Genomic DNA, 22,432 nt, shown 5'->3' on the forward strand with positions numbered 1-22,432 from the left:
GCGGGGCGGGAGGCGGGGCCGAGCGGAGCGCTTTGTTCGGGCGCGGCCGCAGCGGCGCCGGCAGCGGCGGGGCCATGTCGTACGTGCCGGGGCAGCCGGTCACGGCCGTGGTGGTGAGACGGGGCCGGGGTACCGCCGTGGTACCGGGGCGGGAGCTGCCGAGCGGAGCAGGGACAGGGGCGGTAGTGCTGGTAGCGTCCGGCAGTGCCCTGTAGGCTGTCAGGGGGCGGAGGGGCTCGGCAGGGGCAGAGGGGCCGCGGAAGTGTCCTGGAGCAGCTTCGGCCCACGGTTGAGCGGAAGGAGCGGCTGCAGAGCCACCAGTCTTAGTTGCCGCCCGCGGCCGCTCCCTGCGCGTTTAAGCAGCGGCTCTCCGCCGTGGAAGCTGTCAGTGCCTGTGGCAGGCTTGGCCCGCCCCGCTTTGGCTTTGCTTGGGGCGCTGGGAAAGAAGCCGGGCTCTCCAAGTGTGTTAACTGCGTTAATCAAATGGTGGCCAGCAAGGGGCTCTGGTTTCTTCCACTGGTTGGAAAGCTGACTGGAGTTGTGCGGTGGTGGTGCGGCTGCCGCTCCCACCTGCGTTACAACAGAGCGTCGCGGGAATGTAGCTGTCTAGAGGCGGGCGAGCAGACCGTGCCCTAGCGAGGCGCACGGTGGCGAGCTCGGTGGCTGGCAGTGCTCTTCCAGAAGAATGAGAATAGTCTAGGTTGGAAGGGGCATTTAAAGGTCATCTGTTCCACCTCCTCTGCAGTGAGCTCGGCTAGAGCGAGCTGAAGAACGTTTTGAGTGGTCGTTGTTTTAGTTAAGATTGTGGCTTTTTATTGTGGCTGAGGTTGGCATTTGCACAGTGCTTAAAGTTTGTCAGATGCCTACTCATGAGACGGTGAGGAACCTACCTCTAGATTACCAAAGTGTGCTGATAAGTTATCTTGAAAAAGAGCTATCCTAATAATAGACTATTGCCAGTGATAAGGCTCGGCAGGAACAGGAGGGATATGGGTAAAGAGCAAGAGGAACTGGACCATGAGTGGCTGCCAGCTATCAAGATGTGACTCATGGTTAAAGGGACCTGCTCTGCTTTGGTGTTTTCCCCTTGTATCTCTGGGCAGTGCTAAAGCACTGAGGAGTGACAGCTTGGCTTTGTCATGGCATGAGTTTACAGGCTGTTTCCTGTCCTGCTGCTCTGTGATAGGCCTGAGAACAGTTCAGAGCCAGCTGCTGTCAACACCTAGGCTGCATGTGACTGACTGGCAGCAAACACTGCAGGACAGTCCTGTGCTGCCCAGGGATGCAGAGCTGCCTGTCACTGTACATGAGCTGTGGTGCAGCCTGTCCCAGTGGCTTTATGGTATCTCTGTGAAAGAGTCTAATTGGTCTAAAGTATCTGAAATGTCTCCCAGTGATGCCAACATTCAGCTGTTTTACCCTTTCTCTCTTCTCAGCAAAGAATTGAAATACATAAGCTTCGACAAGGTGACAAGTTGATTCTGGGATTCAGCATTGGAGGTGGCATTGACCAGGATCCTACTCAGAATCCTTTCTCTGAAGACAAGACTGACAAGGTCAGGAGCTTTGTTTTCTGTAGCAAACTCTTGGCAAGAGGCTGAGGTTCCATCCAAATTCTACCTTCTCACTGCTGACTGCTAAGGTTACTCCTGCCAAGTTATCTGTAGACCAAGTCTGTTTCAGGTTTTCTCTCTCCTTTCTCTCTTTTCCATCATCACACAAACCTGTTTTGAACTGGAATCCCTTATGAACTACAAACAACTTTTGCACTGTTTCTGCTGTATTTAGTAAACAAACACTTTTTTTTAGGGTATCTATGTAACAAGGGTGACAGAAGGAGGCCCAGCAGAAGTTGCAGGACTTCAGATTGGAGATAAGATCATGCAGGTAAACACTGAGATAAGCCAATTACTAATATAGTACTAGGTGTAGAGAGAAGTTTCTGCTGGGGGTAATGCTGTCTTCTGGGTACTTTCCAAGATGGTTTGCATGGCTTATACATATATGAAGTTGCAGTATAAGCACATCTGCTACATCACTCTGACAGAACAGTCAGAGGACACCTTGAGTCCATGTACCCACCCCACTTTGGTTTTTTTTAATCTAGGTGAATGGCTGGGACATGACCATGGTGACCCATGACCAAGCTAGGAAGAGGCTCACAAAAAGGAATGAAGAAGTGGTACGGCTGCTGGTGACCAGGAAATCACTGCAGAAGGCTGTGCAACAATCCATGATGTCCTAATCAATCACCAGGCTGGGGAAGGGTTGGGGAGGGAGATGCATAGACTGCTATCAAGGAAGCAGATACTAGAGCTGAATGGGTTGTCTGGAAGGAGCGCTTGTTCCTAAATGGTAAACACTACTTTTATTTTCCCCTCTTTCCTCTGGTGTAACTGGCAGTAGTAAACCTCTAGTCCTCAGAGTGCTTCTCTAACACCTTCCCTGCAGGTACATGGTAAGCTGTGCTATAGTCAGGGCTTTCAGGACAGGACAAACCCTCATTATTTAAGGAAGCAACTGGAAAAGCCTTAACTTTGACAGGATTCTTTTGCAGCACAAAAGCTTTTTATTCTAGCCTCAGCCCTCTGAGGGCTGGCCAGGAGTGGGGGGACAGGCTCTTCTCACTTGCTCCCTGTGATAGGGCAAGTAGCAATGGGTGTAAGTTGCAGCAAAAGAGGTTCTACCTCAACATAAGGGGGAACTTCTTTATTGTAAGGGTCACAGAGCACTGGAACAGGCTTCCCGAGGATGCTGTGGGGTCTCCTCTGGAGTCTTTCAAGGCCTGTCTGGATGTGTTCCTCTGATCTGTGTTAGATAGTATTGTCCTGCTCTGGCAGGGAGGTTGGACTTGATCTCCTTGGGTCCCTTCCAACCCCTAACATCCTGTGATCCTGTGATTTTTAAGGGGAATTGTGGTTTCTGCTATGGAAACTGAGTTTGCTGTGCACAAGCTTTTAGAAATGAGCTGTCCTGTCCACCCTGAGAATTGAAAGGCCAGAATTGAGTTGCACCCTGTTGTGGGGAGCAGCACTACGCCCACATCATGCACTAGCTAGACAGCATGCTGAGGGGTCTGTGGCATTGTGCTTTTCTGCAAAGATTCCCTGTACAAAGCAGCCTCTTCAGACAAGAAGCAAACAACTAAAGTGTTAATTAGTGCCTGTGAAGTACTCAAAGCTCATCAGCACTACAGTTCAGCTTCAGAGGAAAAGAATCTTAATTCTCCTTATTTCCAAGTAATTTAACATCAAATGAAGCAAGTTTAATTTAAAGGAATATGGAGCAGAAAAGGTAATGGTGTTGCTGAACTTACCAAAAGAGCTGTTCATAATTGTAGAGGCTTCATTTCTTCATCCCGCTTCTGTCAGGCTTGGGAGGGGTGGATTTTGGCCTGTCTTCTAGAAGACTTTGATTAAACCACTGATTTGTTGGATGGAAGATGAGGATGCCAATCACTCGCACAAGTGCCTCTTCACCAAACTGAAGATAAGTTGTTTAAATCAACATACCACAGGATTCCAGATTCTTGCTACAACACTAATTACCTAGCACCCTAGTGGGCTGCTGACCAGCTAGCTTTACACTTATCCAAAAACTGGAGTTGATTTATACTTCTCTACATTTTCCTTAAGCAGTCTTCAGGTAAGCTGTTGTAAATAGAACAGGAGAAAGCAGCAGACTAACTTATTCAGTAGATTACTGCTGTGCCATGTAGGTTTGTTGTGATGAGTGCATCTCAAGACTGTTCTGTACACACCAGCTGTGCCTAGTGAGCATTTTTATACCTATAGCATTCCTACAGTACTGCTTTTCAATTTTGTAAGTTAAGAACTTGGTAATTTTAAGGCTTTCAGGTTGAAGTTATTTTTGTTACTATAAAGATACACTGCTATTTGTACTGTTATTCCACTTGATTTTACACACAATAAAACAAAGTTGGTTTTCCTGAGCTGTTTCTTCTTGCAGTTAAGAATGCCACATCACTTGAATGCTTCCAGCTGAGACCTTTTTTTTCTTGCTCCAAGTGGATTGTGGATTACATCAACACGATGCAGCCTGAGGTCAGTGTGGGCTGATGTCACTGGGTGGGTGTTTGCAATGTTAATGAGCTATCAAACCTTGCCTGCTCTCTGCTGCGAAGGTTCTACTTTTCCTTAGGTTGACACCTAGTAAGATGTATTAGGTCTTGAATAATACTTGAATGCTGAAGTACAAACATGGATTCCTTTCTAGTTCTTTTACAGGGTATAATGCTTCCCTTCAAGTAACTCAGCACCTTGCTATCTACCTAGAACATACCACAAGTAGTCAGAAAGCTGCCCAGGAATAAAGACATACACTTAAATTTCAGTCATGGGGCTGGTAACACAATCCACAGAAATAATCTCTTTGATAAATCTTTAATCTTTATCCTCCACCACTTAGAATTCAAGGCATGTCAGAAGAAGGGAGCAAAACTTGGTTAGTGCACTAGAAGTAGTCAGATAAATGAGCACTTGGCACCTTTGAAAGAGCTTTCAGTGAAATAAGAGTACAGCATCTCCCTTTCCCCAGTATTTAAAATAGTTCAGATTCTAATATTTGTGTATTCTTCCATTCATCAAAGGAGTGGTGTTTTACTGTGATCTGTGAGGAGTCAGCAGCATGGAGATCCATAGTCAGTCTTTGGTCATTACATTGAGTGGTTCATAAAAACTATCTCAGACTTGTGCTCTTTATGCTTCACTTCCACCCAAAGACACTCTGATCTTTTTTTTCTGTGAATGGAACAAGAGCCATATGTTGTTCAGCAGCTCACACTAAGCTGTCTGCATCTTCAGCAGGCTTTGGTCTTCCATTTATGAGTGGTGGTTACATAGCTTGCTGTCCTTTAAGGCACCTGGCAATCAGCATTTGGCAAGGAAACAGTTTGTATTCCATACCAGAGAGGATCAAAGTACAAACAGATCTGTCAGTACTCCTGATAACTGGCAGCAGGCATCCCACAAGCCCTCATCCAGGCTGGGAGCAAGTTCAGTGTAAAGTGTTTGTTGTCATCAGTGATGTTATTCACAAGGTTCATACCCTTGTCTCCTATAAAGGCAGTAGTGTTGGATCATAAAAACAATATCAAAGATTATGGAGAAGACACCCAGGCCAAATTTGGTTGGATCTCCAAAGATTAACTTCCACTGATCTGTCAAATACAAAATTTGAGAGGTAAGACTAACTCAACTGCAGTCTTGTCTCAAGGCTACAAGGTTATGCCACACAAATGCATAGTTATTAACTGTTTCTGTGGGTTTCTCAGAATACCTATTTGAATTTCTATCCTGAAGGAAAATGCACTGATCCTTTATTCTTAGCATAAGGACAGCTACCCTGATGCAGTGCAAACATTATCCCACAGCAACCTGCCTAGTTATATCTGCTCTGTAACAAGATTCTCCCACTCCAAGAAAGGCCCAACCACCTCAGTTCCAGCCTTACCATTATTATATGACTGTAAAAACATCTGGAGAAGGCTGAAGGTTCCACCAGTGAAGTCCAGTAACACATTTCCAATGCTCCATCCCTCAGTACTCTTCCGACGGAAGTTCATATATGCCTGAGTGCAACAAGGAGCTGGTCAGCAGCTCATGCATAAGCTTTTGTGAGCCTAGCACTTAAGCAGCCTTCTGCACAAACACACTGGTTTGTCACTGAGAGACTTAAATGTCACTACTAGTTCAGTCAGACTTTCCAGAGCATACACTACAGGCTCAGGGGGACAGGGATATGGTATGAAAACAGAAAACTTCACTTACCTGTGGAAAATACTTGATCAGTGTGACTGCTAACTTAATGTAAGAGAAGCAGAACAAGAACTGTAGCCATGTCATCTCCTCAGCTGCAGCTAGGAACAGTGTTGTGAAGGTGAAGATCCATGCAAGTGCCAGGAGTCCAACAACGATCTTGGATACTTTCTGACCTGCTTTCTGAAACAAATGCAGATACAGTTAGACTGACCTTGGCCATACAGCCTCAGATACACAGCAAGATACAGAAGAGGCTCAGGACTATGCAAGGTTATGGTGCCAACCTGTTGTACAAGTTAGGCTCATAGCACAAGGGAATTTAAGACTGAGTACTACAGCAGCCAGCTGAAGGCTTGCAAAAGCTGGTGAGCAATATTCAAATCAATCATTTGGAACACTTTGAGCAAGTATGAAACAATATTGTGACAGTATGCATAGTTATGATGCCCACTATCAGTGCCATGTCTGCAATAGTCTGATTTCACATGTTCATAGGATGCTAATGCCATTGTGGTTAAAAGATTCATGGTTGCCTTCTAATTCTTCACTAGAAGAGTCTGCTGCACCCAGCAGTGGTACAAATGGGTCTTACAGTTTAGCATCAAAGGAAGCACCGAGAGAGAACACTTCAGAGAGAACCTGAAAATTGCCTGTTCAGATGAGTGTTTTACAGTGGGAATTATAAAAACCACCTGACTAACATTCCCACCTTTTCCAGGTGAGACTGAGTGTTAAAAGGCCTTTGCAACTGGTTACTGAGAAAGGAAGTTGAAAAAAAAACTCAAAGTTTGATTTGCAGGGAAGCCCTAAGGACCTGTCCTACCTTGAAGAATTAGTGCAGTGAGGAAAGAGCCAAGCACATGCTGGCTTTGTAGTGTGCCGAGCTGTAATCTGTGCTGGCTAGAGATTGGTTTGGAAACTTTATGAACCTGGCTGTTTACTTTAATTATTTTGAGCCCCTAAGCAGTTTACCTAGAAGCTCAGGATATCCACGAGGCTGAAGTGGTCAAGCCTGCTGGAGCTTTAGAAAGATAAAGGCAGTCTGACTTCTTGCAACGAAGAGGACTTTAGAGCTCAAGAGCAGCGAGTAGATGGTGAGTGGTGATGTGTCCGGCAGAGGGAGCTGGGCCATAGTCAGGTCAGCACTGAAACTTACCTCATAGATGCAGCACTGAAGGATGACGAGGAGAGTGAGCGCTACTGCGTGGAGACTGAAGAAAACATCATTGATACCCACAGGGTTCACCCCACTGGGATAGCTGACTAAGAATTCCTCCTAAATGCAAGAGAAATCAAAACCAGCCAAATGCATTAACTCCCTCCTGTAGACCACCCCCTCCAGAAAGTATTGAGATAATCACACTTACCTTAAACAAGGGAATCCAGAAAAGTCCCACATTAAACACACTGTATGCTATAAAGCCAGTAAGGTTTAATGCTAAGAAGTCAAAGCTTAGTCCAACTACACTAGAGAAGGAAAAAAAAGATGAGAAATGCAGGGACAACATGACCCTAGAATACTGCTGTATAGGCAATTTTTGATGTAAGCCAAAGCTGCAGGCATTGTGACAACATGCTGCTGTAAGTTCAGCAAGAAGCAAAATCAATTACCCCTCATAGGCCATATGGTGATACTCACAACAGCTCTTACTGTGTCCCTCCATCCTTCCAAGAACTCAACTAGTCTGATAAAAACCCTTCCAGGCCAAATTCAAAGAAGCAGGAATGCATCTTTGCCAAAACAAATGCTTTAGTCTTCAGATATATTATTTCTACTTAGAGTCACTTTAGTTTTTCTAGCCTACAGGCATAAAAGCTCACTGGGGCTGCATTTATTCAGACTCTGTCTTTGCTGTGCTATTTTTTCTCCCTGTCTTTTCAGGCATAATTCACAATAGCCAAGTGGGATGTTAGTGAAGCTAGGAATGTGATTTGCAGAATTGCTTAAGTAACTTGGCAAACACATCTTAAGTGTCTTTACCTTTTTCGTCTCCAATTCTCAAAGAGCTGAGGATAAAAGGAGATAGACCAAGCGAGGAAATAGATCCAGCCAATCACCTCATCAGCATATCTCACTATGATGCTGTGAATCACCTGAAACTGCATCCTAGGTCTGATGGCAAATACATACAGAATTAGTTAATTTCCCCGTTCACACTTTTTTCCACCAGATTTTGCCTTGTCCTGCTTTGGGAGAGAAAACAGAGTTCAGGCATCGAGATAAGAAAAAGATTTGAGGTTGGTTTCAGTAGGAGCTACTCCCATTTTCTTTAGATTCTTTGTTATGTTTAGGGAATCTCCCACTCCTACCCTCCACTGCCCTTCTTGTCTCACTTTTTTCATTCTTTTACCACAGACATCTTCAAAAAGGTCATTTCATGCCAACAGCTTCCACTCTCTTGGCACAAGGTCTGTTATGCAAGAGCAGAGTTTCACTTTTCACGCTATCAGCAAAGCCTCATGATCATGCCTGTCTTGTGGAGCATTTCACATGTTTACCTCTGACTCTGCTTTGGGGCTTAAAAGCAGAAGCAAAATGAGGAAGTAAAACAGGAGTATCCTGTTGCTCAGTAGCATCAAGCAAACGAAATACAGCTTCTTCCCTCTTGCTAGACTGTTTTCCTGCTAGGGAGGGCTGGCATCTGTGAGAAAAGGGTTCATCTAACTAGAAAGTAAAAAGCACCTATTTCTCCTGGTAGTGGCATGGGCTCAGACCTGCAACAGGCTGTTAGCACTCCAGAATGAGTTCTGCACAGGCAGAGCAGTATTACCCTGCAGATTTACAACCTCACCAAAAGAAAGAGAGAAAAAAGCTGACATGTAACTTTGATACTTTTGGGAGGGGCTATCAAGATCAGACTAAGGAGCCATGAGAACTCAGAGCCATCCAGTAATGAAATCTAAGATGCCAAGGCTTCCATACCCTGTATTTATCTGAACACCTTAGGGATTACTGCAGGGTCACCACATCCTCTCAACTACATACTACCCATGTCCCATTAACCATTTAACTATATGGAGTGAATAGTAACTCTAAAGTTCAGGAAGCCTTAGGACATCAAGAGGAACTAAAAACCAGTTTCTCACCCAGTTAAGTTGGAATTAATGGTGTAAAGATAAACTGTTACTTGTCCCACATCATCTGCTTTCACTTTGAAGTCTGCTTTAGTGTGACCTGCAGGCAGCTGTACCTGCAAGGCAAAGTAGAGAGGAGAGTTGCACCACACTAGTGACTGTATTTTGCCTAAGGTCAGAAGTCTCTTCTGTCACTTACTTCATCAGGCAGTTCAACAATAGTGCTGTGTTTTGACGAGTGTGTAATATTAAAATTTATCACCAGTGTCACATTTAGTGGAGCCCTGCGAAGGGAGGAGCAACAAGTTAGACTTGTGCTTGAGTTCACAATTGCTTCAGAGCTGCAGGAGAGTTTTGCTATTTTCCTCTTTATTACAATTCTTATAATTTCATTTGACTGTCCTTTTTAGTCAAACTTTAAGATCCCAAGAGGGAGGGCTCTGTGTGTTTAACAGTCCTTTCTTGGGAAGAGGCTGACATATCAAAAACCTGGGCAAACAATGCTCTGTACTGAATGATGAATCTAAGATGCATTAGCCCTCATTTTGGAGTAGTTGCATTTTCTTTCAAGAAATGGCAAGTTCTGTTTGAGGATCCTTCTAGAAAATGTAAGTTTCTCTTAAGCATCAGTTTTTAGAAATGGAGGAACTGTAAGTTCACTTATGGAAGATACTTCAGTAAGCTAATATAGGGCAAACAGCATAAAACATCTTTTCCTCAAGTTCCTACACAAATGGTATGTGATCTTGCCAGAGGCCAGTCACATGAGGCTGTTTGTGAGAATGCTGCACGATCTTAGTCCATACTAGTACTAACAGATGCAATAGCCTAGAAGTGGTCAGTCACACCAATCAGATCTGCTCTGTATGAAAAATTAACTGAATCTTAAGTATATAGCTAAGTCCTGCCTGCTTGCTCATTCCCCTGTTCCAAAAAGAAAGTAAAGATGCAATTGTGATTTTTTTTACCTCAGTGAGATAGTGACATTTGTTGAACTTCCACTTTCTAATGAAACCACCTTAGGGACAGACAATACAATGACTCCATCTGGGAAGGAAAAAAAAAACAATCAACCCCAAGCAATCAAAAAAAGCTCCACAAATCTCAACTGCTATGAATAACTCTGTCAGAACCACTGCTTTTTTTTTGTGATACAGACATTTGGTCCATGGGTGGGACCTGTGCTGTTGGATTAATAAAAGCAGTACAGACACTGAACAGCAAAGAGAAAACAGCTTATGAAAAGGCAACTTAACCTAAAAGCAGAAGTAAGTAACTGTCACTTTAATATGCTACAAGGAAGTAATTTCAATAGTTGAAATGCAACAAGAGTTCATGTCAAGAGAAGGCTATAGGATGCTTCAAGTCCACACTAATTCCTTCTTGATATTGTCCTAGTAACTTAGGAGTCATAAATGGCCAAAATTCAGTTCAACTTCCTTCCCGTGTCAAAACCTCAAGCCAGGTACCTAGATGTTCAAGAGAATTACTTTAATTATCTTAACACTTCAAGAATGACAAGCACCTTGCTACAGTGCACTGAAATACTGCAATTAAGGTTACACTTTGCAACAATCCAGCCACATTGTACCACGCCATTCTTCAAGAGAGGGCAAGATTCCTAATGGCAATACAAGTGTTAAACCCACAATCTAGGCATATATCAGCAACTCGGACATTGGGAATCTATTTTATTCACAAGACATAAGAACAAGAGCTGTACTAAAACAAGAGCAGAAACACAGAGATTGCTCTGGTCGCTTCCCCCCCGCGCCTTGTTGCTATGTATTACACAGAGCTCTTACATGCAAGTGCGGGAGAGCTCCCTGGCTGCACCACTGATGGTATTTCATCTGCTTCTGCAGAGAGGAGTTTGGCACATGAGGTGAGTGCTCCATTGCATCAGTGCCTCAGTGCAGTGCTGTGTGTATGAGCACACCAAGTCAAATGCAATCTGAGAAAGAGCTGCTGGGAATGACAGCAGAGATCTAGACACAGGAATGACAGAGATGCGGCCCAACGGCCCTCTTCCACCGCTGGCCGGTCCGACCCTTGCCTCTGCCTAGGCGAGCCCTGCGGGCCCACGCCGGGATGACCAACACTTACCGCCAGGCCCCAGCAGCACAAGCGAGAGGTACAGCAGAGCGGGGAGCAGGTATTTCATCCTCATGGTGGAAAAGCTGCTGGAAAGGCGAGAAGGCTTTGAGCGGGACCTACACGTTTTGAGGGGCCACCAACCCACCTCCTCAGCTGACACACTGCTCCCTCCCCAGCACCGCGGCTCCCGGGCTAGCCCAAGACCCTCAGCACTGCCGAAAGAGCAGCAACTTTTCAGACCCTCTGTGTGCACAGCCTCCCTGGGGACATATTCACAGCTTATCCCACTTTCTCCACACAAAACTCCCGTCACCCCAGAGAATCCCCCCGCCTCGGCGGGACTACAGCTCTCAGCAGCCACCGCGCCCACTCCAGCCCCTCCGCCGCTGGCGGCGCGGCGCGGTGCACGCCGGGACTTGTAGTGCCCTGCCGCTCTCCCCTCAGGAAGCGGCGAAGCGAGGCGATCCTGCGCTTTAGGCCGTGCTAAGGCTGAGGAGGCAGCGCTGAGGCGGAGACACCTACCTGCTTCCAGCGCCGCAGCTCCGGCCCGCACAGCCCTGGCGCTTCCCGTTTCAGCTCCTCACGGGAGGCAGCCGCCCGGGAACTCCCCGCCCAGCGCCCGTCGTGCATGCCGAGCCGAGGCGGACACCGCCGGCTGCCATCTTGGGTGTGGCAGAGCGGGCTGGGCTGGGGCCGGCGAGTCTGTGAGGGGGATTGCTGCCGGCTGAGGGAGGGCTTGCGGCTGTGGTTGTTCGCTGAAACTTGGCCTAAAACTGCGCAGGTCCACCGAGGAGGGCTGGGGAAGGTTCGGTTTGCCACACTTAAGATGGAGCGGTAGGGACCGGGCGTTGCTGAGGAGAGAGACTTTCAGCCAGAGAGCAAAGTCCGGGCTGCTCGGCCAGCCCAGGCCCCTCGCCGGTGGGAGCCCACACTGCCTGTGCCCCTGGCACCCTTGGTTCTTTGGCCAGCGCCCCTTCAGAGGCAGCAGGGAGCAGTGTGGGGCTCAGCATAGCGGGTGTCGGTCCTGCCACCACCTAGAGACACCTGTGCGTGGTGGTGAAGGTAAACGCGATCCTCTCTCCCGGTGGCCATGGCGGGCAGCGAGGCTGCAGGCAGGCCTGCTCCTGCCTGCGTGCTGGGCATAGACCTGGGCACCACGTCGGTTAAGGCTGCCCTGTTGATAGGGGCAGAGCAAGGGCAGGTGGTGGCAGAGAGCTGCTCCCGGGAGACACAGGCATACACCAGTAGTCTGGAAGCTGGACCGCAGGTAAGGAGTAGCAGGTAGCACTGCTGGCAATTTCAAGATACTGACCTTGCTTTGCCATGCCCAGGTTGTGTTGCTACATTATGCAGGTTTCAGTGGCTTTCCTGGGTTGATTTTGTGCCTAGAACGGTGGAGGTGGTTGCAAGATGTGCCTGGATGTCTGAAAGAAAGTCAAGTGAAGCTGCTGGTTTTAAGACAGCCCCAGGTTTTGCAAAGTTAGCTAAAACTATTCTCCCATGAACCATCACCTTGTCTTTGATGATTCTAACCAGAAAGCACCAGCCACCTGCCAACTGGAAGGGTATTTTTACCTGTAATGTGAGATGGAATCATATTTGGAAGTTCCCTGTGGACACAACCAGTACTGTGTGCTTCTGTTAAAGATTCATTGTGTTGTCCAGCCTAAGAAAGGTTAAATCAGAACTACTAAAACTCTTTCAGGCCGGTATTACAATGAGTCCAGGGGCTAATTTCTGAGCAAACAGCCCAGCCCTCCTCCCTGCAGATAGTCATGTTTATTCAGCCAAAGTATGTATGCACAGAGTTGTTTACATCTATATGTAGACTGTTTGAATATTTTGCTTCTAATCGTCATGCTGGTCTGTCACAAAGTAATCTGAGCCTTCCTGAGTGCAAAAGCTGGAATACAGCTTCTCATGTGGCACACTGCTTGGTGTGCCAAGTAGATTGGTTTGCTGGGTAGTTCTAGGAACAGAGTGTCCAAAATGAAGTATCAGCACCATCAAAATCAACAGTGAGTAGACGTGGAGAAGCTTTAGGAAGATGGAGCATGTCCAGAGAAAGGCCACGAGGATGATCAGAGTGCTGGAGCACCTCTCCTGTGAGGAGAGACTGAGGGAGTTGGGGCTGTTCAGTCTGGAGAGAAGAAGGCTCCCAAGTGACTTTATTGTGGCCTTTCAGTATCTTAAGGGGGCCTACAAAAAAGCTGTGGAGGGGCTTTTTAGGATGTCATATAGTGATAGGACTAGAGGGAATGGTACAGAGCTAGAAATAGGTAGATTCAGACTGGATGTTAGGAAGAGGTTCTTCACCATGAGGGTGGTGAGAGCCTGGAATGGGTTGCCCAGAGAGGTGGTAGAAGCCTCATCCCTGGAGGTGTTTAAGGCCAGCCTGGATGAGGCTCTAGACAACCTGCTCTAGTATGAGGTGTCCCTGCCCATGGCAGGGGTGTTGGAACTAGATGATCCTTGTGGTCCCTTCCAGCCCTGACTGATCTGTGATTCTGTGTAGGGCAGGCTGCATGCTGTTCAGAACACAGAAAGTCCTCTTAGTAGGAAAAAAGAAGAGCAACGTGTAAGTTGGATTCATGAAAGCATGTAGTGTTAATGCCCTTTTTTTTTCCAATGGTATAGTTGAGTATGGTATTTTAGGAAATTAAGAACTCTTTGGCCTTCATTGTAAAGGGCTGTTAGCTCATTCTCAACTTGGTAGTATTAGATTTTATTTGTTGTGGTTTGTTGATGGGGTTTTTATCATTCTTTTCCACTTTTTTAGTGACTGTTACTGTAATTTGTACTGTTAAGCTGAATGGATCCTGTGCTTCTCTTCTTCCTAGAGTAGCTTTGTTTAATAAATGCACTGAGTGAACCCTAATGGTTTCATGCTCAGAACAATGCTTTATGATTGCAGGGGATGGAGCAGAATGTCCAGAGGATAATAGAAGCGTTGAATGAATGCCTTGCTGCTCTACCTCAGCAGCAGCTTCAGAAAGTCAGTCACATTGGCATTTCAGGACAAATGCATGGGATTGTGTTTTGGAAGAGAGATAAAGGTAACATTAATTCATAGACATTCCTGCACAGAGTATTACAATGCTGAAAATGGAATTTTAATCCTGAAATGCTTTGTAGTAAGCTTATGCTTGTTCCTTTTGGTCTTCCCTAAAACAGAAGTAGCCAAAGTTATTCTTCTGTGAGAATTTTGTTTCAATTACTGGATTTTCAGCTGCTAACTATAGTTAATAATGGTGGTTTTAGTGTTATGAAATTCCAGTGGAGTCAGCACAATGATCAATGTGAAGGAGGAATGTTAGTGGCCTGGTCTTTTTTTTTTTTGCCCATCATGTGCTATCAACTACCAGCTGAAAGAACTTCTACATCATGTGAATGACTTAGGGGGAGGAGAATGTTGTTTACCTGATAAAACACTGAATTAACTGCTTCCCAGTATCTCAGTACCTTCTGATGATTCTACAGTAGTAGTGTTGGCAATGCCATCTATGCTTTGAAAAATCAACCACACTTGATCTTCATGTTAGAATGTGCATAACTGTAGCTGTCCAGCAGCATCACTGTGCTTTTTAGAAGTGCTATTCAAGTGTAGAGGAGAAAAAGTGAAGTTCAGTAAATGTTTACAGGGCTGCTTTTCTCCAAAAATAAATCTCAAGGCATTTTATTTCCCAGCAAATCAGACTGCCGTGTTCCATTCCTCTTGCTGCTTATGCTTCTGTTAGCAGGAAGAATAATTTGGGCCATGATTCTGAATACTCAGCTGCTTGTAGAATAAAGAGCTAGGGGCCTAGAAACAAAGTCAACCACAGTGAGGCTTGATTACACAAATACTCAACCTTTGTAATGGAGAGGATGCCTGAAAAAATCAGACCTTGGATTGCCAGCCTGGTGTCATAGGGATGGATTAACTTCTTGGCTAACATCCTATAAACCTCTTGAAGTCCAAGGCTTTCAGAATGCGATTCCTTGTCTTTTTCTCTTTGCCTTATGTTCTGCACATCTGAACAATTGTACAAATCTTACAGGAAGAGGAGTCCCACAGATTAAGCAAAGATTTATTGCAAAACACAGAACAGATTTCCCAGAAGCGCTCATCACTGCCTGTTGAAGGTTGTCAGGGACTTAACTGCTTTAAGAGACACTGTGTTATTAATTACTGGCTTTAATTTTATATTAAATAATACAGAAATGGTGATAAAGAAAGAAATCCAAAGGCTGATGGACTGAAGGAGCTGTTGCTTGCTTTCTGTCTGTCCCAAGGGCTGCATAACAAGGCCTCATGGGTTGATGATAGACATGGGTTCTTATGTCATGTTGGTTAATATTTCATTTTCTAAAGCCACACACCACTTGTTTTTTTTTTTCATATCAAGCAGAAGAGAGTGTTTGCTTTCATTTGTTTTGAGCAGACTAAGTGAATCAGTGCACTTTGGGACACAAATTACATTTTTAATAGCATCCTTTAGGGTTAGTTTTATGGTTAATAATGTTTCTTAGAACCCATTTAAAACTAGAAAAGTAAACCAATTGGAAATTCAGTTCAAGCAGACTTGATAGAACAGGGAATTAAAGGAACAAGAAAATGTATGTGTTTGCTTTGAATGTCTCACATAGTATTTCCCAGATTACACAGCTGCTTTTTACTGTGTGAGTGTAACTTTAAATCCCTGTATCCAGCCCAAGAAAGGCTCTTTTAGCTGTGTTTGTGCAAGTCAGTGAGGTGACAGAGTGTCTTTGGCCTGGATGACAAGTGGCACAACACAGCTTGAAACTGCTCCTAGCCCCAGCCAAAATCCAAAAGGTTGCCTCAGTTACGGAGCCAGATGGAGAGAGTGAGAGTGTGTGGCCTGGCCTGTCCCCATACTGTGGCCAGAGAGCCAAAGCTGTGCCAGCAAAGTGTGCTAGCAAACATGCCAGGCAGTGCTAGAGCTCAGCCTCTGCTCAGTCTGCTGCTCTTGATGGGCCTGTGTGGGCTGCCTGTTCATGACTGCTTCTGGTGAGCATGTCAGGGCAGTGCACTGGGGCAATAGCAAATGCTGCTGAGAAGGCTTTGAGCAGCTCTGAGAAGTAGCCATAATTTCGCTGGGGCCTTCACACGAGGAATGTGAAGGTTTCATCAAAGGTGCAGTGTTTTCTGTTCAAAAGGAGCATGCTGGTAAAGCTGAGTTAAGCCCTGTTCTACCTTGGGTGAAGTTTTGCTGTGTAGCACAGGAGAGTCGTCCTCTTTAGTACTTTGATTCAGGTTTCCTGTTGCTTTGGTTCAAAAGGAGATGAAACTACACACTCTTCCATCATTGGCTGTGTTAGTTTGTTACTAGCACAACATTCTCTAGGTCATGATGTGACAGATCCCAGTTTGGGTTTATCTGTGGAGCTATCAGGACAATTCATCACCTCCCACAGCAGAACTACCTGGTTTTGTTGTTGTTTTCTTGTGGAGGTCACCTAATTTAAGTTGTTTCTTTAGTATCCCCAGGTGCAAGTTGCTCATTTTTCAGGCACAAGGAGTGCTTATGGAGAAGGCAGTCCTTGGACACTGTTCTCTGTTTTAGCAAAGGTTGATTGGCAAAATGACAGGGCAAGAAACTCTGACTAATGAAGACGATTGAAGTTACTACTGCCTCTGTTTCTGCTCTTTTTCCAGTGCATTTGACCAATTACCCAGTGTCCAGAAATGCCAACTGCCAGGCAGACTAGGCTGCAGAGAGTCACCAGACTACCCTCAGACTACCGTAACTTCTCAGACACTCTGTGTTTCAGGTTGCAAGTGGACAGAGGGTGGTACAGGCCCTGCCTTTGAGCCAGAGGAGGTCAGTCATCTGGTTACTTGGCAAGACGGCCGCTGCAGTCCAAACTTCCTCTCTTCTCTTCCTCTGCCGCAATCACATATCAGCTTGGCTACAGGATTTGGATGTGCCACAGTCTACTGGTATCTAAAGAAGAGGTACTTTGCTTTCTCAAAAGGGCTTCTGTGTCAGGCAGTTTCACTGGAAGTTTTTCACCTTGGTTTTGTGTGATGATGGTATTGCTGCAGCATGTTGATGTCACTACAGGCTGAGAGGCTTTTTTATTCTCTGTAATCATAACATTAATTCGGTAGTCAAACATTTAAAATGGTAGTGTTCAATGTATACTCTGTGCAGCTGAGCAGACAGGAGTCTCTGACCTCATAAAAACAGAAATCTCTTTAACAAAAACTGAAAACTTTGCCCATAGAGTAACAGAAGCCTTAAAGTATCCCAGAAGAGCTCTAGTCCATCCCACCGCTCAGAGGAGCTCTGCTAATGCAGTTTGAAGGCTGTAATTTTGCCTCGTGCAGATCTTGAAAAGTATAAACATGCCTAAAACAGTAACAGACCTGCTTTGTCAGGTTGCTGCCAGATGTTAAACCAAACAGTCTCTAAATTAATTTCAGTTCTCTTCTTCATTAGACACTGAGATCCTTATGAGGTGTTAGGAGTGGTCTGCTTTGTTGTGGCATGTTTGCAGAGGGTATAATTTTTCACTTATGACTTGGTATCGGCAAGATTTGTTCTTCAGTTTCGTCTGCAGTCTGCTATGCTTCTCAGAGAGCCAAGGTCTTCCTCTGCAGTGAGCTCAGGTTCATTAAATGGGAAAAGGCAAAACAGATCTTGGTTTCTTTCAATGTGTGTCCAGCAAACACATTACATGGAGCATGGCATGATGATGCTTTAGAGCTAAGTCATGACTCCAGCTACTTTGCTTTGTTCGTGTTCTGTTTCCCCATTTCCAGTTGTGTGGTTCCTGGATCCTAGAGCAACTGTAGATATCTACCTGTTTTATTTTTTTGAGTGCTGTGGAGTCGATAAAGTGGCATTTTTTGTGCAAATGAATGTCTTCTGGTGGCCTGCTTTGGGACCTAGACAACACATTACCTAAAGCCACTGTCTCTACATCTTCCTTCAGGAGATAAGTGGTGCTGTTGTGGTAAGAGCTTGGAAAACAAATTGCGTTTAAAAAAACAGACCAAGAAAATGCAGGTTGATCTGGGATGGCTGTTTCAGCTTTAGATGAGACTGTGGATGGTCAAAGTTCTCTGTAGAAGTAGTTTTGCTCCCAGTGCTCTAAGCCACCCCTCATTGTCTGTGGATGTGGTGCTTAGGGATATGGTTTAAGGTGAATCTTGTAGAGTAGGGTTATAGATTGGACTTGGTGATCCTGAGGGACTTTTCTAACCTGGATGATTCTGTGAAAATGTTCTGTTTAAAAGGCCAGATTTTCTAAAGTCTTATGATGCTGCTGGCACTATCCAGGACTACGTGGTTGCCATGTTGTGTGACCTGAAGAAGCCACTCATGTCTGTCCAGAATGCTGCCAGCTGGGGATATTTTAACTCCAGAAGCAAAAGCTGGAATACTGGCATGTAAGTGCTGATGTCATTCAGTGGGTTTTGTGCATTGCTTGTGTCAGACAGTGGGAACACCTCTTTAGGCCCTAAATATGGATGTGCTACAGATAAAAAGTGACTGAAAATTACTCCTAATCAATTGTGGGGTAGCCTATGCTGAAGAACTGCTCTGGTTTTAAGGTGTATGTGTTTAAATTCTGTAAAATCTGGCACATTATTTTTAGCACTACCTAAGACAGTAGAAGTGAGAGACTCGTCAGTGAGGCTTTGCATTCTAAACTGTTCTCTCCCTTTCTGGGGTGAGATGGTGGGGTGGGATGAACAAGTGCATGCTGCAGCCAAGGTGTTGCCTTTGAGATGGTAAAAGACAGTTATTACTCTCTAGTTCTTTCAGCTGAGCCCCTTCATAACTACTAAGACTTAGTTTTGATAATACCTAAGAGTTACTAGGCTACAGGAAGCCTTCTAGGGAATCTTGTTCATTTATTTACTTATTTTTCTTAATGATTTGCTCTTCCAGGGCTGAGTGCTAAGGCCTTATATATTTCAGGGCTTAGGTTAGGCCAGGATTCCCAGATGAAAAGAGCAGCTCATATGAAGGTATGAAAGTGACAAAAACTTGCATTTGGCTTCCTGAACTTTCACTAATCTGTCAGTGTTGCTGTAGCAGTGTGGTGCATCTTGCAGTTGATTGTATTGGGAGTTCTCTCTGTGATTTGGTTTTGAACCACTAACTGCATGGTAGCTTAAAGTTCTTTCGGACTCAGAAGTTGCATTCTCTTGCTGGTTCTGTGTCCCTTTACCCTGGAACTGCTTCTCCATATGACATCAGTAGGTTAAACTTGCTGAACATGTACTGCTGTGTTATCACAGCTGATCTCCGAAGCACAACATTTACCAGCTACTAGGAAGAAAACTCTATCCCAGCCAAAACCAGGACAATCAGATTGCGTATAAAGGAAAGCTGTTTATTCTTCTAGACTATTCTAGTTTATTCAGCCCACTGGAATGCTGCCCTTGTCCAAGACAAAGCTTTCTAAGTAGTTGAAAGCATCCATAAATCCATCAGCCACAAACATATGGCCAGGTTCATCTGTGACTTCAAAAAGGGCTTTGTAGCTGTGCTGCATGTTCCCATCATGCCCTCCTGCAATAATATTGTTCTGATTGCAGACTGAAAAATTCTGGCTTTCCTCTTCACTTGCTTCCAGAGGTGGGAGACCCTGGCAGTACTGCAGGCAGGACAATCTGTGCCTGGCATGGAATACCCAAAGGAGCAAAAGTAGGGATTGCTCTGGGAGATTTCCAGTGCTCTGTTTATTCCTGTCTGACTGAGAGGACTGATGCAGGTATCATCATTTTGGTATCTTATTTGGTTTTCTCATTGTCCACCTTCAGAGTAGCCTTGCAAAACATTGGTTTATTTTTTTTCCCACCTTTTTTTTTTGTCTCTTGTGTCTAGTTCTTAATATCAGTACCTCTGCTCAGCTGACTATCTCAATGCCTCCGGGTTTCCAGCCTCCAGAGACACCAGATCCTTCCTCAGCTATTGCTTATTTTCCTTACTTCAGTGGTGACTACTTGGCAGTGGCAGCATCGCTAAATGGAGGCAATGTGCTGGCAACATTTGTGGACATGGTGGCACAGTGGACAGAAGAGCTGGGTAAGCAATTTTAAGGCCATCTTAAGCTTTAAGTTGAGGTTGATCAGCAAGGTAAAGGGAAGCTAAGGCAAAGGAACAAGCCTAGAGCTGTTTTGTCATGTTGTATAAGGAACCAGAATGTAACTCTTGGGTCACACTTCCTAGAACTCTGGAATTTCCCACTGAAACTTATGAACATGCCGGGACAATCATGCTTGGATTCCACATTCATGTTGCCTCTAGGTTTTGGGGTTTCTTTTGTTTCAAGAACACAGGAAAATTATTTTTTAAGCTGTTTTTGAAAAGAAAAGGTCAGCAAATTTGAGCATAGCCTCTAATTTTGCATGACTGGAATTGAGAAGAGTCCTCTGGTTAACATTCAGTTGCCTTTTGCTGCATATTTGGCAGCACTGAAATGGATTTTAAGACTCATACTCATGTAGGATCTCCTGAGAGCTTTAAACATGGTCTTCACAGAGGTTTTTAATGATCTGGTGGGGTTTGCAATACAGAAGTAAGCTCTGAAATTGTTCTTTCAGTGAACACTTGAAGTGAACTTTGCATTCATGTGCAATCCAGCCACTGAAGTTGCAGTCTGCTGTTTAGTGCCTTTGTGTAACTTAGCACAGAGGAGGAGGAGAAGGAACTGTGTTACCAGGAGAGGCAGGTTTTGCAATAAGAAAAGCATATTTTTAGTCTCACAGATTCTAGACACAATTGGATGGGAGAACTGTGCTTCATAGTCCTGGAAAAAAGATAACCTTTGGGACATGGCAAAAGACACCCAATATTGTACTGAACAGATGGATCAGCCTCCATTTTAAGTCTCCACATGTAAGATTAGCAACGTGGTATTTCCCATCTGCAGGACTTCAGGTTGAGGAGTCTGCCATCTATACAAAGATAATCACAGCAGCCTTGGCCCAAAACGACAGCAAGCTCTCAGTCCACCCAACCATCTTTGGAGAGAGACACGTTCCTGAGCAGCTGGCATCTGTGACCAATATTGCTGCCTCTGACCTCTCCCTGGGTCGTGTCACCAGAGCTCTGTGCCGTGGCATCGTTGAAAACCTCAGCTCCATGTTACCTGTGCAGTGTCTGGTGGAGACGGGCGTGAGGAGAATCCTGGGCAGTGGGAGTGCCCTTGCCAGGAACGAGGTGCTGAGGCAGGAAGTGGAGAGGATTTTTCCATTCCCTGTGGTTTATGGGAAGGATGTTGATGCTGCTGTGGGGGCTGCCATGGTGATGTTCCACAGAAAATAAAGTTATTGTTTGAAGTGGCCTGAGGTGCAGCTGCTTGGATTTTTCCTCGCTGCACAGTGTTTCCATTAACACAGAGCCATGGAATCATGGAATGTTAGGGCTTGGAAGGGGCCTTGAAATATCATCCAGTCCAACCCCCTGCCAGAGTAGGGCAGGTCCCACAGGAACACATCCAGGCAGGTTTTAAATGTCTCCAGAGGAGACTCCTCAGCCTATAGTCTGTAGTTGCCCAGGTCCTCCTTCTTGCCCTTTTGGAAGGCTGCAGTGACATTTGCTTTCCTCCAGTCCTCAGGCACCTCTCCTGTTCTCCACGACTTACCAAAGATGATGGAGAGGGCCTAGCAATGACTTGTGCCGGCTCCCTTAGCACCTGCAGGTGCATCCCATCTGGACCCTGTCCCATGAGATTTCCCCTAACAATTGCTTGGAAAGGCCAGAGCTGTCCTTGCTGAAGTCCAACATTGTGATTCTGCTTGGTTCACTGTTCCTGCTGCCCTCAACGTTCACCGCTTCAACCAGATCCTCCTTGGTAGTGACCATAAGCTCTAGCAGCACTCCTCTCCTAGCTGGCTTGTCCACCATTTGCATCAAGGAGTTATCATAAGTGCACAGGAGGAACCTCCTGAACTGTGGCTGCCTGGCTGAGGAGGCCTTACAGCCAATATCTCAATATCTGGGTAATTAAAATCCCCCATGAAAACCAGGGCCTGTGATTGCAAGGCTGCTATCAGCTGCTTGTAGAAGGCCTCATCAACTTCCTCATCCTGATCAGGTGGCCTGTAAGACACCCACAGCAGTGGCACCCATGTTAGCCTGACCCTCAGTTCACACCCACAAGCTCTCAACTTGCTCCTCATCTGCCCCTGGGCAGAACTCAATACATTCAAGTTGCTCTCTCACAGGAGGAGCTTGGTAGCCTTCCAGCAGGTCCCCAGATCTATTTTTCAGAGGCACCTGGAGAAGCAAGGCAGGCAAGGAGGGTGCTCACCTCTTGCCAAGTCCTTCACTTTCTGGAGGTGTTTCCAACATGTCATCTTCCTCATTACAGTGGAAGGAAAACAACTTGAATTTAATGTCCTGCTCCTGTGTGTACACATTTTGTTGCTCTGTCATTCCCATTTGTGAAATGAGGAATAATTATCACATCACATTTGACTGACTGACTAGGAGAGATCCATTAACTTTCTGCAT

General features: G+C 45.4%; 3 protein-coding genes across 5 annotated transcripts; 2 read left to right on the plus strand and 1 right to left on the minus strand.

The window, feature by feature from the left end:
• The first annotated feature begins 26 nt into the window (after positions 1-26).
• TAX1BP3 (Tax1 binding protein 3) lies at positions 27-3,952 on the plus strand. The gene is made up of 4 exons (XM_064166768.1): positions 27-113; positions 1,437-1,556; positions 1,810-1,887; positions 2,108-3,952. Exons 1-4 carry the CDS (start codon positions 75-77, stop codon positions 2,243-2,245), a joined length of 375 nt encoding a protein of 124 aa, XP_064022838.1. The 5' UTR covers positions 27-74; the 3' UTR covers positions 2,246-3,952.
• On the minus strand, positions 3,241-11,561 carry CTNS (cystinosin, lysosomal cystine transporter). 2 transcript variants are annotated; one of them, XM_064166767.1, is made up of 11 exons: positions 11,475-11,561; positions 10,962-11,035; positions 9,824-9,902; positions 9,055-9,139; positions 8,868-8,971; positions 7,762-7,893; positions 7,148-7,247; positions 6,937-7,056; positions 5,790-5,960; positions 5,473-5,590; positions 3,241-5,179 (listed from the first exon to the last, which is right to left on the minus strand). In XM_064166767.1, the coding sequence occupies exons 2-11, from the start codon at positions 11,023-11,025 to the stop codon at positions 5,049-5,051; spliced, it is 1,104 nt and encodes a 367-aa protein (XP_064022837.1). In that variant the 5' UTR covers positions 11,026-11,035; positions 11,475-11,561; the 3' UTR covers positions 3,241-5,048. The 2 variants fall into 2 exon arrangements, with proteins under 2 accessions (XP_064022837.1, XP_064022836.1); XM_064166766.1 differs by having other exon boundaries at positions 10,962-11,038; positions 11,475-11,560.
• A 289-nt stretch (positions 11,562-11,850) lies between these two features.
• On the plus strand, positions 11,851-21,260 carry SHPK (sedoheptulokinase). Of its 2 annotated transcripts, none has more exons than XM_064166763.1 (7): positions 11,851-12,219; positions 13,867-14,008; positions 16,728-16,911; positions 18,199-18,351; positions 19,510-19,685; positions 19,799-19,999; positions 20,847-21,260. In XM_064166763.1, the coding sequence occupies exons 1-7, from the start codon at positions 12,043-12,045 to the stop codon at positions 21,239-21,241; spliced, it is 1,428 nt and encodes a 475-aa protein (XP_064022833.1). In that variant the 5' UTR covers positions 11,851-12,042; the 3' UTR covers positions 21,242-21,260. The 2 variants fall into 2 exon arrangements, with proteins under 2 accessions (XP_064022833.1, XP_064022835.1); XM_064166765.1 differs by lacking the exon at positions 11,851-12,219 and adding an exon at positions 13,472-13,530.
• Positions 21,261-22,432: the final 1,172 nt, after the last annotated feature.

The sequence above is a fragment of the Pogoniulus pusillus genome, chromosome 27 (assembly GCF_015220805.1).
Source record: "Pogoniulus pusillus isolate bPogPus1 chromosome 27, bPogPus1.pri, whole genome shotgun sequence".
Classification (NCBI taxonomy): domain Eukaryota; kingdom Metazoa; phylum Chordata; class Aves; order Piciformes; family Lybiidae; genus Pogoniulus; species Pogoniulus pusillus.

What these genes read in the sequence shown, in the direction of transcription:
- TAX1BP3 (XM_064166768.1), top strand. Translation starts at nt 75, where the DNA reads ATGTCGTACGTGCCGGGGCAGCCGGTCACGGCCGTGGTG. An exon ending in AGCCGGTCACGGCCGTGGTG is followed by an intron (nt 114 to 1,436) that starts GTGAGACGGGGC and finishes CTCTCTTCTCAG; the next exon opens with CAAAGAATTGAAATACATAA. An exon ending in CTGAAGACAAGACTGACAAG is followed by an intron (nt 1,557 to 1,809) that starts GTCAGGAGCTTT and finishes ACTTTTTTTTAG; the next exon opens with GGTATCTATGTAACAAGGGT.
- CTNS (XM_064166767.1), bottom strand. Translation starts at nt 11,025, where the DNA reads ATGAGGATGAAATACCTGCTCCCCGCTCTGCTGTACCTCTCGCTTGTG. An exon ending in ATTAATTCCAACTTAACTGG is followed by an intron (nt 7,894 to 8,867) that starts GTGAGAAACTGG and finishes ATTTGCCATCAG; the next exon opens with ACCTAGGATGCAGTTTCAGG. An exon ending in TTTACAGTCATATAATAATG is followed by an intron (nt 5,180 to 5,472) that starts GTAAGGCTGGAA and finishes TGTATTTGACAG; the next exon opens with ATCAGTGGAAGTTAATCTTT.
- SHPK (XM_064166763.1), top strand. Translation starts at nt 12,043, where the DNA reads ATGGCGGGCAGCGAGGCTGCAGGCAGGCCTGCTCCTGCCTGCGTGCTG. An exon ending in GTCTGGAAGCTGGACCGCAG is followed by an intron (nt 12,220 to 13,866) that starts GTAAGGAGTAGC and finishes TTATGATTGCAG; the next exon opens with GGGATGGAGCAGAATGTCCA. An exon ending in ACAGTGGACAGAAGAGCTGG is followed by an intron (nt 20,000 to 20,846) that starts GTAAGCAATTTT and finishes TCCCATCTGCAG; the next exon opens with GACTTCAGGTTGAGGAGTCT.